This window comes from Lactuca virosa, chromosome 4, assembly GCF_052849685.1.
Source record: "Lactuca virosa cultivar CGN04683 chromosome 4, Lactuca_virosa_CGN04683_v6, whole genome shotgun sequence".
NCBI lineage: Eukaryota > Viridiplantae > Streptophyta > Magnoliopsida > Asterales > Asteraceae > Lactuca > Lactuca virosa.
The window spans coordinates 241,383,865-241,399,917 of record NC_136429.1 but is presented as its reverse complement, the minus strand read 5'-3'; the positions used below and the strand labels follow the sequence as shown (position 1 = coordinate 241,399,917).

The 16,053-nt window shown below is 36.0% G+C and overlaps 1 protein-coding gene and 1 long non-coding RNA gene across 2 annotated transcripts; one reads left to right on the top strand and one right to left on the bottom strand.

The window, feature by feature from the left end:
- The first annotated feature begins 1,399 nt into the window (after nucleotides 1-1,399).
- LOC145168770 (uncharacterized) lies at nucleotides 1,400-2,039 on the top strand. Its single transcript, XR_013742077.1, has 3 exons — nucleotides 1,400-1,464; nucleotides 1,548-1,644; nucleotides 1,835-2,039. It is a non-coding gene; the product is annotated as an uncharacterized LOC145168770 (long non-coding RNA).
- An 827-nt stretch (nucleotides 2,040-2,866) lies between these two features.
- On the bottom strand, nucleotides 2,867-4,339 carry LOC145108126 (V-type proton ATPase subunit c''2-like). Its single transcript, XM_079045122.1, has 4 exons — nucleotides 4,155-4,339; nucleotides 3,986-4,063; nucleotides 3,340-3,510; nucleotides 2,867-3,254 (listed from the first exon to the last, which is right to left on the bottom strand). Exons 1-4 carry the CDS (start codon nucleotides 4,283-4,285, stop codon nucleotides 3,086-3,088), a joined length of 549 nt encoding a protein of 182 aa, XP_078901248.1. The 5' UTR covers nucleotides 4,286-4,339; the 3' UTR covers nucleotides 2,867-3,085.
- Nucleotides 4,340-16,053: the final 11,714 nt, after the last annotated feature.

The window sequence follows — 16,053 nt, the reverse complement described above, 5'->3', positions numbered from 1 at the left end:
TGGAGCTTTTGGTGGGACCAAACATGACAAAGCTAAGTGGTTGGAAACCGATTATAGATAGAGTTTATAAAAAACTTTTCATTGGAAAGTTGATTTTGTTTCTATTAGAGGTAGATCTATGTTACTTAAATTGGGTTTCAGAGCTCTTGGAGTTTACTTTATGTCACTTTTTTTTATACCGATAATGATTACAGATCAACTTGAAGCTGCCCATGCAAAGTTCTTCTGGGTGCTAATGATGAAAACCAAAAAATACATTGGATAAATTGGGATTTGGCTCTATTTGCTAGAAACCGAGGAGAGTTGGGTATTGGTAGCATGTCTGCTTTCAACCTTGTTTTGTTATACAAATGGTGGTGATGTTTTTTACATAATCAAGATTGTTTATGGGTCAAGTGATCAGGGCTAATTATAGAGCTCAAGGTGGTCTAATCGAGTGTTGCCAAGTGTTGTTCAAGATCGTGGGCTCATATTTTAGGGGCTATCAAGAGACCCGACGATCGTGGGATTATTCACACGTTTGTGTTGAAGAAAAAAAATTAGAAAGGGAGATACTTCAAAGTTTTGGACGGGTTGTTGGGTAGGTGATCAAATTTTAAAGACCAGATACACTCAGATGTTGGAGTTGGAAACTAATAAGAATTGTTCTATTGGTCAATAAAGACAAGAAAGGGAATGTCATTAGAGTTGGAGACATCCAGTTCATTTCATTGGGGTGAAGAGATGTTGCATTTTTCGGCACTTTTGAATTCTATTGGAGAGGTTTAATTCTCAAAAAATGAGGACAAATGGTGGTGGGACATTGGTAATACAGGAGTACAGTTAGTGAAACTCGTCATTGTATTGTCATTGTATTGATGATGCCACTTTGCCGATTTCAGATATTCATACTAGGTGAATTTTTTTTCCTAGAAAAGCGAACATCTTGATTTGGGAGTTTTACATGACATGCCTGTCATATCGTGAGTTAGATGTGTCATGTATTCTGTGTCCGATTTGTACGATGGGGGTGGAGCAACTTGATCATCTGTTTTTGAGGTGCCGAGGTTGCAACTAGAACATGCAACTCAATTTATAGATGCTTGGATATTTAGTCGGTGGAACATAGTTCAATCGGGGAGTTGTATTCTTGGATTGACAGGTGAAGAGTTGCAACTAAAAGAAGATGTTGGTCAATGCTATTGTTGGTACCACAAAATATACAAGAATGCATTATTGTTTGTAGACAAGGAGTTGAGAAAGGATGAAATTTTCAATTCTATTAGACAATTTTCTTTTATGTGGTATAGTAATATAAATTCGAAATGCCCAAGTGAGTAGGTTTGTTAGTTGCAACAACCTTTAAATATTTTGTAATTGGCTCCTTGGCCTAGCTCCTTACTAGTGTCTTTAATATATGATTGTTTCTAAAAAAAAAAACAATTGCTTTATAGCCCAAACTGCTTCAACTTATGAACATTAATGGTAATTTTTTTGTTATTCATCAAATTTATTATATCTATGCATGATTGATGCTATACCTACATGTAATAATATTCTGATTTCAGTTTAGGTTTTAATTTTACCAAGCTCTGTGAGATGGTAAGAAGCAATTGGTGGGAAGTTAGTATGAAAGCCGTTGACAGACTATTGAAGTGAATAATGGTAAGATTGAATCTAAATAGAGATTAGTGAGTTTTAACTTTTTTGCATTCATCGTTCGTGTGTATATATTAAATAACCCAATGTATTACTAGTGATTTCCTTGTGATTAACCTGTATCAACTATCAACCATCCCAACTTTTGATTTCATTAACCTGTATTAACTAAGTATGTGTGTGAGTGTTTGTATAGGGAGAAAGGGAGGTGGTGGTGTTGTTTTTCAAATCTAGAATCAGGGGATAAGCGAAGAAGATTTTGTGTACTTGTGTATACTTTTTATTATTATTATTATTATTATTTTAGTTTTGTGTTTCTTCAATTGTGTATTTAGTAGTCAAACTGAAACACATAACACAATTGTAAGATGCTGAAGCTATCGTGTTTCATGTGGCAATAGATGGTGTTGAATAACCTTATTGATATCCAAAACATCAATTTAAGCGACCTTCTTTATTCTTCCACCTTCCACGTTGTTTGGGACATTACATTTTCTATATCTAAGTCAAACTAGAACGAAAACATGTCCCAATATTAGGTATTGTTGTTTATCCTTCATGGATTCTCCATTAATTTTAGCCTATGATTCCCTTATGTTTTATAGGTCCTTTACTTCACGTACCTAAACATTAGGACTTTCTTTTAGGCTTTGTCAACATTATGGTTGAGCATCAAACTTAGATCCAAGATAACTATTCTATATAGGGTAGCTCAATCACCATTCGAAACAGAGGTCGATAAATAGCCAACCTTTGGCTTATGGGTGTACTTATTAAGGTGCCAAATGACACACATGCATTAACCATATTCTATAGTTTTTAACATGCTTCTTAGGAATGGTTCTCTATAAAAATTAACCCTATCACTTTCATGATTCTCCTTAAAGTTAGAATTGATCAAGGAAATTTTTTTGTATCCATTAACAATAAAACTTTTGGTTGAAACTTATTAAAAACAAAGCCATTTAATCAGTACACTTAGATTAATAATTAATTTTAATAAGTCCTGATAAGCCTTACTTACAATTTATTAAACTAAAAATCCATATATAACCCTTGCTAAGTTTGAATCCTGATATTGTCGTGGATACTCACGAATTATTTTCGGTAGGCTTAAGACTACATATTTTAAATATTGTAGTAACATCCCAACTTTGATAGAAAATACAACTTTTTTTTTTCATTTTCATAAATATATCACATTAAAAAATATACTACAAACACAAAATTAAAGATTAGGCTCATGGGCTTCATTACATAAATGATAAACATTATTGGTCATCAATCACTCTGGAAAAATCTTATCTTATGGCTACATAAAAAGTGTTATAACTTGAACAAACAAACATAAGATAGCATATATAGTAAATGCAGTAGGGATCAAAATAATGAATAATTTTCTTTTTTCATACAGATACAAGAAAGAGATGGTGAATGTGAATGTGACTCACACATTCGTAGGCCATGTTGCTTGAGCAGACATTATAATCCCCACAATTACTCCAAACAATCCAAGAGCACTTCCAAATATTTCAATCACCAAAATCTTTACAAAAAGGGATGAGTTTTGTGCATCTGATAAAGCACAGCTGCTTCCAATTATTCCAACACATAACCTGTAAAAAATAAACTAAAGTAAGCTTCTCTTTTTTTTTAACTTAATGAACTTAAGATATATAATTATATATTTTCATAACATACCCACACACAAGATTTGCAAAGCCCACGATGATTCCTGAGGCAAATATTGCGTATCCTGCTCTCATGGATTCTGGTGCATATGTCTGTGATGATGGGACACTTTCCAGTTTTGTTTGAAGGATGATTGCTACAATCACTCCGTATATAGCAACAGCTTCACAGAAAATTACACTGAAAATAAAAAAATGGCAGAATTAAACAAGTAGAATTTTAGTTTTGATCCTGTCAAGATGAAAGCATTTCAATGGCTCATCAACATAGGCCTACATCAATCAATCGCATCAAGTTCATGTATCAATTGGACAATTGGTCAACCATGGATCTTATATCATCTAGTGCAAAATTAATGGTATTTTTGTTATTGGAAAGAGATCATCATGCAAGTGAAGCTCCATTCGATCTTAAATTGCATTTTTCTCAACAGTTATTGAAGATCCTGGTATATTTATCTATCATTCTGTAGCCCTAAAAAAACGCAAAATTTCAAATTTTGAGATTCGTGCACAATTTCAAACAAAATCATCAAAACAGGAGATCATAAGTTACCGATAGACTTCCGTAATGAATCAGGTAAGATAGTCAGATCATATATTGGGATCGTATTATAAATCAAATCAAATTAAACCCTAGGAGTGAAAAAACGAACCTGATTAGATTTTTGGAGGTAATGCGTGGGGCTTTAATGGCAGCACCAATCAAACTACTTCCTGTAATGTAAATTCCCCTAAAAAACAGAAGGACGATCTACAATCATTATCGAATTGAAAATCGAAACCCTAACATGATTGAAGAGAAGAGAGTTAGAAGATTCGAACCAAGCAGCACCAAGGACAGAAACGCCGATCGATATAGCGATTCCGATGGCCGAAAACGTGTACGGCGAAATCTTGACCAACGCCCGAGCCCATGAGCTTGATGCCCCTATCACTATCGCAGTTCCAGACATCTTCAGATTCAGAACTCACAACACGATGTTTCTGATGACGAAGATTATCGTGTTAGTTGTGCATCACAAATTTTCAATAACCACTCAGGTCGGGTCGGATCACGTACAGGGTTTGGATTGGTATTGAGCCCAGCCCAGTTGCCCATACAAATCTCACAAATGTTTCGCTTATCTTTATTACTTGAAATAATTTCTTTAATTTAGAATTGATATAAATATTTATTTATTTTTTAGAAAATCAGTCAGCAGAATTATTTAAAATAACAATCCAAGGAATAAAAGGTTAATTGCTTTATCTTTGTTTTTAATTTACCTATGCTTCAACCTTTAATTTAATTGTTGGGGAGTTAAGTCGGTCAATTTTGACTAGTTGGGTTCTTATTTATGATGTTTTAACAACCTTACCATAAATAGTTGAATTTCAATATGTTTGTATGTGTGATGTGATTGAAGAAAAGAAATCAAGAAAATGACAAACAATGTCAAAGTTGAACGCATGCATCTTGCAAGCAAACATATTTTGGAACTAATATGAGGATTGGGGAAGATCTGTCAAATCAAAGTTATGTTTTTTAGATAGAATTGTTCAAGCATTATTCATGCCAAAGTCTAAGAATCCAACTTGTAGAGATTGTTAAGTAGTAGAATTTTTGTGAAAGTTAGGAAGTATTTTCAAGTCTTTATTGAGTATTAAGTGTGGAAGTTAGTAATTAGTCATTCCAGAAATTATTTGGTTTTTCGGGTTTAATAATATGTTTTTATATGTGTTTCAGAGAAAAGTATGTATTGTTTCATTGTTTGTTAAATATATTGGTGAATTATTGAAAAATCTAGTTGCTGATGTTTAGGGGATCAATAACACCCCGCTCCCGAGTTGTAGCAAAGAAAAGAAGAGAATAGAAAAGAAAGTAGGGAGAGAAAAGAAAAGAAAAGAAAGGAAAAAATTTTTGTCTTTTGTGCTCCCGAGTTAGAGAGAAATGGAAGGAAAATTAAACATTTTGTTCTTTCTTTCCAAATCCTTCCAAATCGGAAGGAAAGTTAGGAGAGAAAGTGATCATTTCATTTTATTCCACTTCCTTCCTTTAATGAAACTCGGGATCACCAATCGTTCTTACTTTCCTCTCACTTCCACATATTTCCTTTCTTTTCTCTCCTTAAGTTGAACTCGGAAGCATAATGTAAGAAAATGGTTTGTGTAATGGTTAATGTCTCATAATTTTGTATGAAATTATATCATTAAATTGTATGATTGATGGTATTTTAGATATAAGACAAAATATCAAAATAAAAGTTGAGTAAAAGCATTTGTTGCCGATTTATGCAAAACATGACCGTTAGAAGGCAATAAACAGGGCTTGGGAAGACGAACAAAAAATCTTTTCAATAATATTTAAGAGATAAATCGGAAATTAACAAATCATGGTAATTATTTTTTCGTTTTGTTCATATTTAAGTAATTTTTTATACACATATAAATAACGAATTTATTGTAAGTGTTCATATATAACAATTACGACCAGTTGTAGCAAGTTACAGCTTACGTGACATATACGTGTCAAATATAATTATTCAGGAGGGTAATGAACTATCGTTTTGTTCATTTTTAGACAATTTCTTTTTTTGTTCATATTTGGGCAATTTTTTTTTGTTCACATTTAACTATCCAACTTGTTGAAGTTGTTCGCATAATACCATTATTTCAAAATTTTAAATCGGTAGTTAAAGTCGTTCGTCTAACTTGTTAAAGTTGTTCACATGATACCATTATTTCTGAAATCAAGACATTTTGTTCGATCTGACACAAAAACATCGTTTGTTTCTTAGGGTGGGGTTCGAACCAAACGATTAAATTTCTGTTTTACGATTAGATCAAATAATGCAATCACTTAACTTAAAGCCATTAATGCATGACTTGATATTAGTTTTTGAAATTTAAATCTTTGTATATATATATATATATATATATATATATATATATATATATATATATATATAAAAGTCAATTCCCTCTCTCTATCTCTCTCGTCTTTTTATGGCTTTTCATGATTTGAGGTCTGATTAGGTTTTGTCTTAGTTATTTGTTCTCGTCTTCTCTGTCATCGTTTCGAAAATTAAAATGTGTTTCTCTAGCTACACAACAAGTTTCTATTTAAGTACTTCTACTATATAGTCAATTTTTGAAGCAAATATGAAGCATGCAAACCTACAAAGGATGCAAAAACCAAATTTGTCGAGAATCACTTTAGATGAGAGAATGTGGATCAAGAGACAAGCTGTGAGCAGATATGTCATAATGTAATGCTATGTATTCTCTACTCTTCTTCTAGAAATCATTGCTAAGGGTTACACTTCAAGTTCATCATAAAATTCTTGTAAAATCACAGGAAAACAAGTATGCAAAGTGAGTTTTAACCTCTTGTTCATAACCATCTTAACAATTTGTTTCCATGATTTACTACCACTTTAGTTCCCCTTGATGCACAATCTATCTCCAATGATTCATGGAAGACGAATCAGTTTCATTTTCTATAAAATTTAAATCTTCTTAAACCACATTAAATACATTTTCATCCTCAACTTGTTATGGACATAGATTATGGTGTAGGAATTGAACATTGAAACACAACATTATTGTATCTATGTTCTTTTTTTTCTGGAACAGATATCAGTCCTTATCTTGTGGAGACTTGTAAACATGAAGAGGGATACATTTACATAGGACCTTTTATCCTACACATGGAAAAGTAAATTTTAACCTCTCGTTCACAACCATATAAACAAGGTGTTTCCATTGATTTACTTCCACTTTAGTTCCCCTATGTTGGAACTTTGTTCTACAAAAATACAATGTGGGACTTGTCCCACATAGGAGGAAAAGAAAATATTTTCCCACCTTATAAGTATTGTCCAACTCATTTAATCAAATGGACCAACTAATTGGTCAAGCATCTTGGGTTTGGGTTGTGGTGTTGGACTAGTCAACAATGGGCTAGTAGAAGTGTAACGCCCTGTTCCGAATCAAATCCTAATTCGAGGCTGTGGCCCGAAGAGCGGTCATTATAAGGATTAGTTCCTTTGAAAATGTAAGATTTAGGCTCATTTGGATGTGGGTAATGTATATATGTGACCCAATAGTTCGGTTTGCACTTTGGAGTCAAAGGGTAAAATGGGAATGTAGTGTTTCAGACTTCTTTTATGAATTATGGATTTTATTTTGATGTGTTTTAAGTCAAAATTAATTATATAGGATTGTAGAGCTCCTCAATATCTTTCCGTGGATATAAAGAACATCGAAAACGGAGTTAGAACGAAGAAGTTATGATCGTTTGAAGTTTGGGTGGTTTTGTGCCAAGCAGAGTACGCTGGGCGTACCAATGGAATCCTGAGTACGCTGGGAATACACAATCAGTGCCCAAAACCTATTTTCATGGTTTAAGCCCTATTTAAGCTCCTTAACTCCCCCAAACCCACTCCATTCTCAGCCTCCACCCCTCAAACACCCCTTTCATGAAACCCTAACCTTAGATGAGCCTTATGAGCTAAAAGAATGTGATTTTGAGTGCTTTGGAGTATGCATGGCATACCTTGGAGAAGAAGGAACTTCTTGTAGAAGTGTTGTTTGCATTGGATCTTGTAGATCTGGACTTTGTTCACCTTGATCTATCTTCTAGAGGTATAAAGTTTGAATCTTGATGATGCATTTGTTAGATCTAGCTAGTTTTGGATGTTATGAGCTTTTGGTCATTTTAGTGCATAAAGTTTAGATCTTGAAAGTTTGTGACCTTGTTATGGATAAAGTTGGAAACTTTATCCATCTAAACATCATTGTTATTTAGATCTGAAGGTTAGAGACTTGTACTTAATGGATTAAGTTGAAAAAGATGCACTTTTGGTCCCATTTGATGCTTAAAGGCTAGATCTTGGTGGTTTGGACCATTCTAATGGATAATGTTGGAAACTTTATCCATTATGGAGCTTTTAGGATCCATAAAAATGTAATCTTGATCCCTTTATACCTTCCATGAGAGTATCATGATGTCTTAATGGATTAATAAGTTAAGGTTTTAGCTTTTGGACCTTTTCTAGACATGGAAAGTCATAGAGGTGGAAACTTTATGACGTAGAATGATGTTGTGGGACTAGATCTGAGTGTTGGATGAAAGGACTTAAGAGATTAAGCACTTAATGGAAAAGTGTCATTTGGCCGGGTACGCCAGGCGTACCTTCGAGTATGTTGCGCCTACTTGTATGGGGTCCCGATTCTGGTTGGTAAGTACGCCATGCGTACGAGCTGAGTACGTTGGGCGTACTCAGCCTGAAGTTTGATTTGTTGACTTTGACTTTCGTTGACCGTTTACTTTTCACCAAGTTTGACCTTGGGCCAAACTTGAGGGTTTTGGCCTATTAACTAAGATTTTATCTGGTTTTGGTATTGATAGCTCAGAAAGCCGGGGGGGCAGCAGCTAAGGATTTCTTTCGGGGAGCTTCTGCATTCGAGGTGAGTCTCCTCACTGTTTGTATGGGTCGAAGGCACCAATGCCGGCCCATTTGGTTTATGTACTGTAAGAAGACCCGAGGGTTAGCCCTAGGCATTATGTATGAAAGACCAGGAGGCGGCTCCTGGCACACTGTATGCTATTATGTATTGTAGGAAGACCCGGGGGTTAGCCCTACGCATTATGTATACAAGACCAGGAGGTGGCTCCTGGCACACTGTATGCTAGTTAGCTAAGTAGAGTAGTATGTGTTGGATTAATGTCTAAGTCCATAACTATATTTGGTATGTACTTGACCCGACCCGACATGGTCCATTTGGGTTGCACTTCACCGACACAATTTATATGGATAGTCTTTTGAGAATAGTATATTTATGATTTATATTAATATATTATAAGTTCTAATATATTAATATGGAATCATATTATTTAATTAGTATTGATCAAGAATTAATTTAGAATTAATTAAGTGATCAAAAAGAACTAATTAAATATGGACTCTTATATATATGGAATGGGCCAAGTTCATTTAGGTTGGGCTAAGCTTTCATGGATGGTCCATGGAGTTTTTAACCCATGGATCCTATGTAAATGAAAGGTCATGGGTATTAGGGTTTACATGGATGTAACCCTAATCCTCCATAATATATAAAGGGGTCCTTGACTCACAAAATTGGACAAGTGTGTGAAAATAAGATTGGGCCGATTTTAGTGTGCATACATATTCTCTCAAGTTCTTCCAAGGTGTTTTGGTGATTTGTTATTCCATTTGAGGCTTCCACACTATTGGGGCTAAGCTCTTAAAGCTTGAAGACATCAAGCTACATCAAAAGGTATGTCATCTAACTAGAACTTTGTCGTATAGGTGCTTCATAATATGCTAGTTAGGATGAAACCTTGGAATAGTTAATATTTGCATGTATAATAGAGAAAACATAGATCCAAGGTTTATAGGGTTGCATGTACACCATAGGAGTGTTAGAATGCTCAAAACCCAACAGTATGTATGCTAGTCTTCTTTGTGATGCTTGCATGGAAGGCCAGGAGGTGGCTCTTGGCACTTGTCAGCAAGACCCAACGGGTGGCCCCCGGCTTGGCAAGAAACACCACGTGGCGGCCTGTGGCATAATGGCAAGACTATGTATCGGAACATAGCACCTTTATTGATTATGATATTTGTATGATATGTATGGATCATGGTTATGTATAACATTATGTGATTTATGTGCTTATATGCTAGACGGTATTCGGTTGAAAGAGACCGAAGGGGTAAGCCAGCACCCAGATATGCTAGGCAGTATGTTGATATGTATGGTATGTGGTATTTGGGGAACTCACTAAGCTTCGTGCTTACGGTTTTCAGTTTTGGTTTCAGGTACCTCTAGTTTTCAAATAAAGGAGCTCGGGACGATCGCAGCGCATACACCTATGTTTTCCGCAATATGTGATTTCTGGGAATGAACTCTGATAAATGTTTTATTTGAAATGCTTTTCAATGTTTGAACCAAGTTACAAATGTGTTTTAGTTATATTAAAAATGAAATTTTTGGTCATGAATTTTGGGATGTTACAAGAAGGCCTGGATATATTATATATTAATGGTCGAAGATAGGGCCTTGGGCCTTGGGGCTCTTCTTGGATAATTAATATATTTTTATAAATCCGAAATTAATTTTAATTAATTAATTTTTATTGAGTAAAATCTTGTTAATTAGAGACTTAACTGCTTGACGGTTTTTAGCAGTTAATTTTGGTTGGTGGTTTACAACCACTATTGGAAGCCTATAAATACATGGAATCAGATAGAATTTGAAGGCTAATGAAACACACACTTTCTCTCAAAAATGTGTTCTTCATATCACAAGGGATCATGGTGATTTTCGACATATTCAAGATCTGTTCTTGAATTGATTATGAATTGATTATTGTATCCTCAAGATAGACCCATTACAGGGCAATTTCTGTCTTAGGACACTACAATTTGCGTGCCTCAATCTACATATTTTCGTATTTATGATTCAGTTGTAAACATAAACATTCAAGTATGTTTTATGATTATGAATCTTGTACATAAATTTAATTTATTTGTGTTTCTGATTTTTATATTTCGTGTTTTGATTACTTTTGTCCTAACAATCTAAGATATAAATCAAAAGGTGAAGAATGGATCAACAATCCATCATCAAATCACATGTGGAAAAGCATGAGAAATTCAAAGGCTCAGATTTTCGGAGATGGCAACACAAGATGTTGTTTTATCTAACAACTCTTCATGTTTCCAATGTTCTCACTGATGATTCTCCATCCCCTCCCACTGGTGAACCACTACAGAAAGGACAATTCCACCAATTGCAAACCAATTGGCAAAACATCAAAGGGTTGTGGAAATTTGGAACACAAATGAATATAATTGAAAAAATTATATTATATTCCTTGGATGATTCCCTCTATGATATATTGTAACATTCGAGATTTGGTATGTTCCCTTTTAACCCCTTAATGAAAATTTTATATATTTTTGGTCCTTAGCTAGTACGCGTGTCGTACTCTATGAGTAGGCTTAGCATACTAGCTCGATTCAGGCACGCGGGTTCGCCCATGTACACCGGGCTTACGCTAAGCATGGAAAAACCCTAATCTTTAGGGTTTGTGCCCTATTTAAGAAACTTATGTTGCCTTGGTTGTATCTTTTGGCCAGTCTCCACTCCCTTATACCCTAAGATCGAAACCCTAGCCTCCCATAGTGTGTTTTTGAGCTTTGGAAGTAACTTTATGTTGTTTTGGTGTGCAGTGAAGAAGGTGGTGCTTAATGACCAAGCTTTGGTTGGACTTGAGGTTGTAGATCTAGAATCTTTATCAAGATTGCTAGCTCCAGAAGGTATAAAGTTCTTATCTCGAAACCTCTTTGTTTTAGATTGAGATTAGGGCTTGTTTTTGAGCTTATTATGGTCTTTTGGGTTCTATTTGGCAGTTTGAGTCCCTCCATGAGCTAGGATGCTAGATCTTAACCCCTATGATGCTCCTTGTGTAAAAAGGTGCCATCTTGATGAATCATATTGGTCCATGCATGAGTTAGAGCCCTTATTATGGGTCTTAATGGAAAAAATCGGGTTTTAGGGTCCCATTAAGACATGCAAGATGATAAAGTTTCCAACTTTATGCATTAATGCCTTGAAATGAATTAGATCTGAGGTTTTGACATTAAGAGCTTAAGTGGTTACGACAAAGTTGTCCAAAAGGGACTCTGGCCGGTATACAGGGCATAATCCCTGGTACGCTGCATGTATAGGGTCAGCCACCCGCTTTCGAGTCAACACTCGTACGCCGTAGGTACTAGGAGTACGCCGAGCATACTCGGTGCAGTGAGCTTTCTTCGTTTGTGCCTTTTGGACTCGGGGTTATTTTGGGCCTTTAGGGTTTGGGCCTTGTTGGTCCATTGGACTTCTGACTTTGGGCCATGGATGGATTATGTGCCTTCTTGAGATTAGGTTCATGTTTATTTTGGGCGCAATTAGGAAGTTGGGCCATAATGGGCCTTGGAATGTCATTAAGGAATTTGGGCCTTTTGAGTAAATGGGTTGGGCCTTAGTTTTGGGCCAAGTAAGAAAAAAGGGTAAAATGGTCTTTTACCCTGGATGTTGGACAAGTAATTTAGATTCTTGATTTGGTTCGAGATCCAATTATTAATTGGATATTATTTGATGACGATAGTACGAGGATTTTCCGGACCAACAGACCGAGATTTTATTTGAGAGATTCAGCAGCTAGAGGTAAGTTTCCTCACTGTGTTTAGCGGGTCGAAGGCACCAATTCCAGCCCATGGTTTAATATGTTTACGATGCTAGTGATGGGTTTTTGAGCATTACAACATTCCTATGGTGCACATGCAACCCTAATTGCTATGGATCTAGGTTTTTCTCAAGTTATACATGCAAATTAATTTTCCAAAGCAAGAACCCTCAACTAGCATACAATTCTCGGATTCAATGAATAAACTAGGGTTAGAAGAATACCTTTCTTGTTAACTAGTAGTAACAAGAAATCCTTTCCTTGATCTTGACCTTCAAGAGCTTAGTGCCTCAAGCGTTGCACCTCTAATGGAGTCACAAAAACCACAAGCCAAGAATGAGGAAAATGAGAGGCATAAATCGGCTAGGGTTTCTTCTAGGGAAGCAATGGCCTATTTCATGAGGCTAGGGGGTTCCTTTTATAGTTGAGGCTGTTAGGGTTTTCAACTAGAAACCCTAATTCCCTTGCTTAGGCCCTAAGTAACACATGAACCCCCATATGGTAAGCCTTGGACGAAAACTCTATAGGCTTCCCATAGATTTTCGTCCACCCCATACCAATAGGATCCATTAGCCAAAACTATAACTATTATTGATTTACATAATCAGCCCCCGTTCTTTTAATCAGTCTCTTTTGATCATTAAATTAATTCCAAATTAATTTATGATCAATACTAATTAAATAATATGATTTATCAATTAATATATTATTCTTATAATATATTAATAAACCATTTAAATAACCTCTTTCTCCAAAACTCATTTTGTCCAGTTGCTATGGTGAAGGCAACCCAAAAGGACCATGCTACTATCGGGTCAAGTACATATCAATTATAGTTATGGGCTTAGACACCTAATCCAACAGTCTCCCACTTGGATAAGTCTAATAACTATAACTGCAAGTATGACTTCAAAATCCGATTAGCAATCGTAGCTCTTAAAAGCCGCTATAGAACTCTCACCTAGTCAATAACACGTCCTTTAGATAAGGGATCATATAATCCTCAGTTCTGCAAGATATCGTGTGGACAAAGACATGGAACATAATCATTCTCAATGTCTAACAATTTTTTTCCCGACTTCTGATTTATTTGACATAGAACTTAATTGAACACATCAATTCACTCCTGACCGGGCCCGACACATAAGTCAACACAAAATCATCGAGGGGCCCAAGATTTCACTTTCACCCTCTTAGGATAAAAGGAACAAATAAACTTTGACTTATATGCTTGTACTATTTACTCATCAAATCGTACACATCAACACGTTTTATAACATCAAGTTACTGATGCGTTTACGCATTATCAATGCACAACCGACTTGTAAACAACAACTCATATATCTCGGTTTAAAGATTATACGATATTATCGTCTCACAATCACTCGTGATAAATTCCATGAAGTGATTCAAATGAGTGTGGGTTTGATCCAATACGCAAATCTTATTTCAGAAGTACTCATGAACGTTACAACAAACTTTTGCTATGTCTAAGCACTTAGACAATCATGACTTACTCCCAAAGTATGATCGACTGTGGATAATTTGAACAATATAATTATTCTGGAAGTAAAACATGCAAAATTGAAACAATAGTAAACAATTGACACAAGATAGTAAACTTTACTCATAAATATATATCCATTACTTAATCATCAAATGCCAATTAGATTTATCTATTACAAGTTTCTAAACATCTATCTAATCACTAAAACTAATATCGTCCTTCAGACCAGTGCTCCCCACATGTTGTAAGTGCTTAACCCTGCTCAGACCCTTTGTGACAGGATCTGCTGGGTTCTCCTCTGATGATACCCTCTTGACTACAAGGAGTCCCTCTTCTACCCAATGTCTGATGAAGTGGTATTTTCTGTCGATGTGTTTGGGTCTACCATGATCCCTTGGCTCCTTGGTTAAGGCAACCGCTCCTTCGTAATCATAGAAAATTTCCATAGGCTCCTTTATGGCCGGTACAACTCCAAGGTCTCCAATGAAGTTCTTCAACCATATTGCCTCCTTCGACGCTTCGCTCGCTGATATGTACTCTGATTCGCACGTTGAATCAGCCATGGTCTCATGCTTGGAACTTTTCCATGTAACTGCTCCTCCATTTAGGGTAAATACCCATCCTGACTGAGAGCGAAAGTTATCTCTGTCGGTCTGAAAGCTGATGTCACTGTACCCTGTCACTTTCAAGTCATCACTCCCACCAAGTGTAAGGACCCAGTCCTTAGTCCTTCACAGGTACTTAAGAATGTTCTTAACTATTTTCCAATGAGCTCTACTTGGGTTCCCTTGATATCGGCTAACCATGCTCAACGCAAAAGCCACATCAGGGCGACTACATGTCATAGCGTACATGATCGAGCCAACGGCGGAAGCATATGGCACTCGACTCATTTCCACTATCTTGGCATCGGTACTTGGACTTTGAGTCTTACTAAGCTTGGTATTGCTTTGGATTGGCAGTTCCCCTTTCTTGGAATTCTCCATGCTAAAACGTTTCAGCACCTTATCCAAGTAAGTACTTTAACTAAGTCCTATTAGTCTCCTACTTCTATTTCTCAAAATCCTTATCCCAAGAATGTAAGCAGCTTCTCCTAGATCCTTCATAGCGAAACTCTTCCCAAGCCAGGACTTAACCTCCTGCAAGGTCGGGATGTCGTTGATGGGTTTTGAGCACTCTAACAACCTTAAGGTGCACATACAACCCTAAATGCTTTGGGTCTATGTTTTCTCTAATTATACATGCAATTTGATTTTCCAAAGCATTATCCTAACTAGCATGCAAAACATGGGTACTTGTATAACAAAACCGAGTTAGTTGACATACCTTTTCTTGTAGATTTTTTCCTTGGACCTTTTAAGAGCCTAGCACCCCAAATGTGATGCCTCAAATGCTTCACACAACACCACCAACAATCGGTACTAGAGAGAAATGATAACTCCAACAATTTCTTTGTTCTCAACGCTTCCCAATTTCCAGGAATTAGTCACTTCAACGGCCTTCGATGGTTATACGGGTATCCAAAATACAAACGAGATGGATGTTTGTTGTCCCAACCATTCTTTTAATCCCAAGCATGCTAAAGAAAGGGATAATTTATAACAAAGTTTTCGTGTTGTTGATTCCTAGATGTAGTGCTTCTTCCCCTCTGCTGCCTATTGGTACTAGTGGACTAGGATTGACCTGTAATACCATAGGTATAACCTTTCGCTCAATACTAGAATCGAGAATTGAAACATAGCATCTGAGGCTGCATTAATCGAGGATACACGACAGAAGGAATTGTTCTATTTCCAAACTTTACCTTCAACAAGCGTAGATTTTTTTTTCTTTTTCCCCATCACGAAGGACTTGAGAGAGGATTACTTGGACTCAAAATCAGCTATGCTCTTCCAAAGATCACTAGGTGCCCATTTTAGTAGCCTAGGGTCTTCTTATACAGTGTGGCTAGGATTAGGGTTACATCAATGTAAACC

What these genes read in the sequence shown, in the direction of transcription:
- LOC145108126 (XM_079045122.1), bottom strand. Translation starts at nt 4,285, where the DNA reads ATGTCTGGAACTGCGATAGTGATAGGGGCATCAAGCTCATGGGCTCGG. An exon ending in ACCTCCAAAAATCTAATCAG is followed by an intron (nt 3,511 to 3,985) that starts GTTCGTTTTTTC and finishes TTTTATTTTCAG; the next exon opens with TGTAATTTTCTGTGAAGCTG. An exon ending in TTTGCAAATCTTGTGTGTGG is followed by an intron (nt 3,255 to 3,339) that starts GTATGTTATGAA and finishes TATTTTTTACAG; the next exon opens with GTTATGTGTTGGAATAATTG.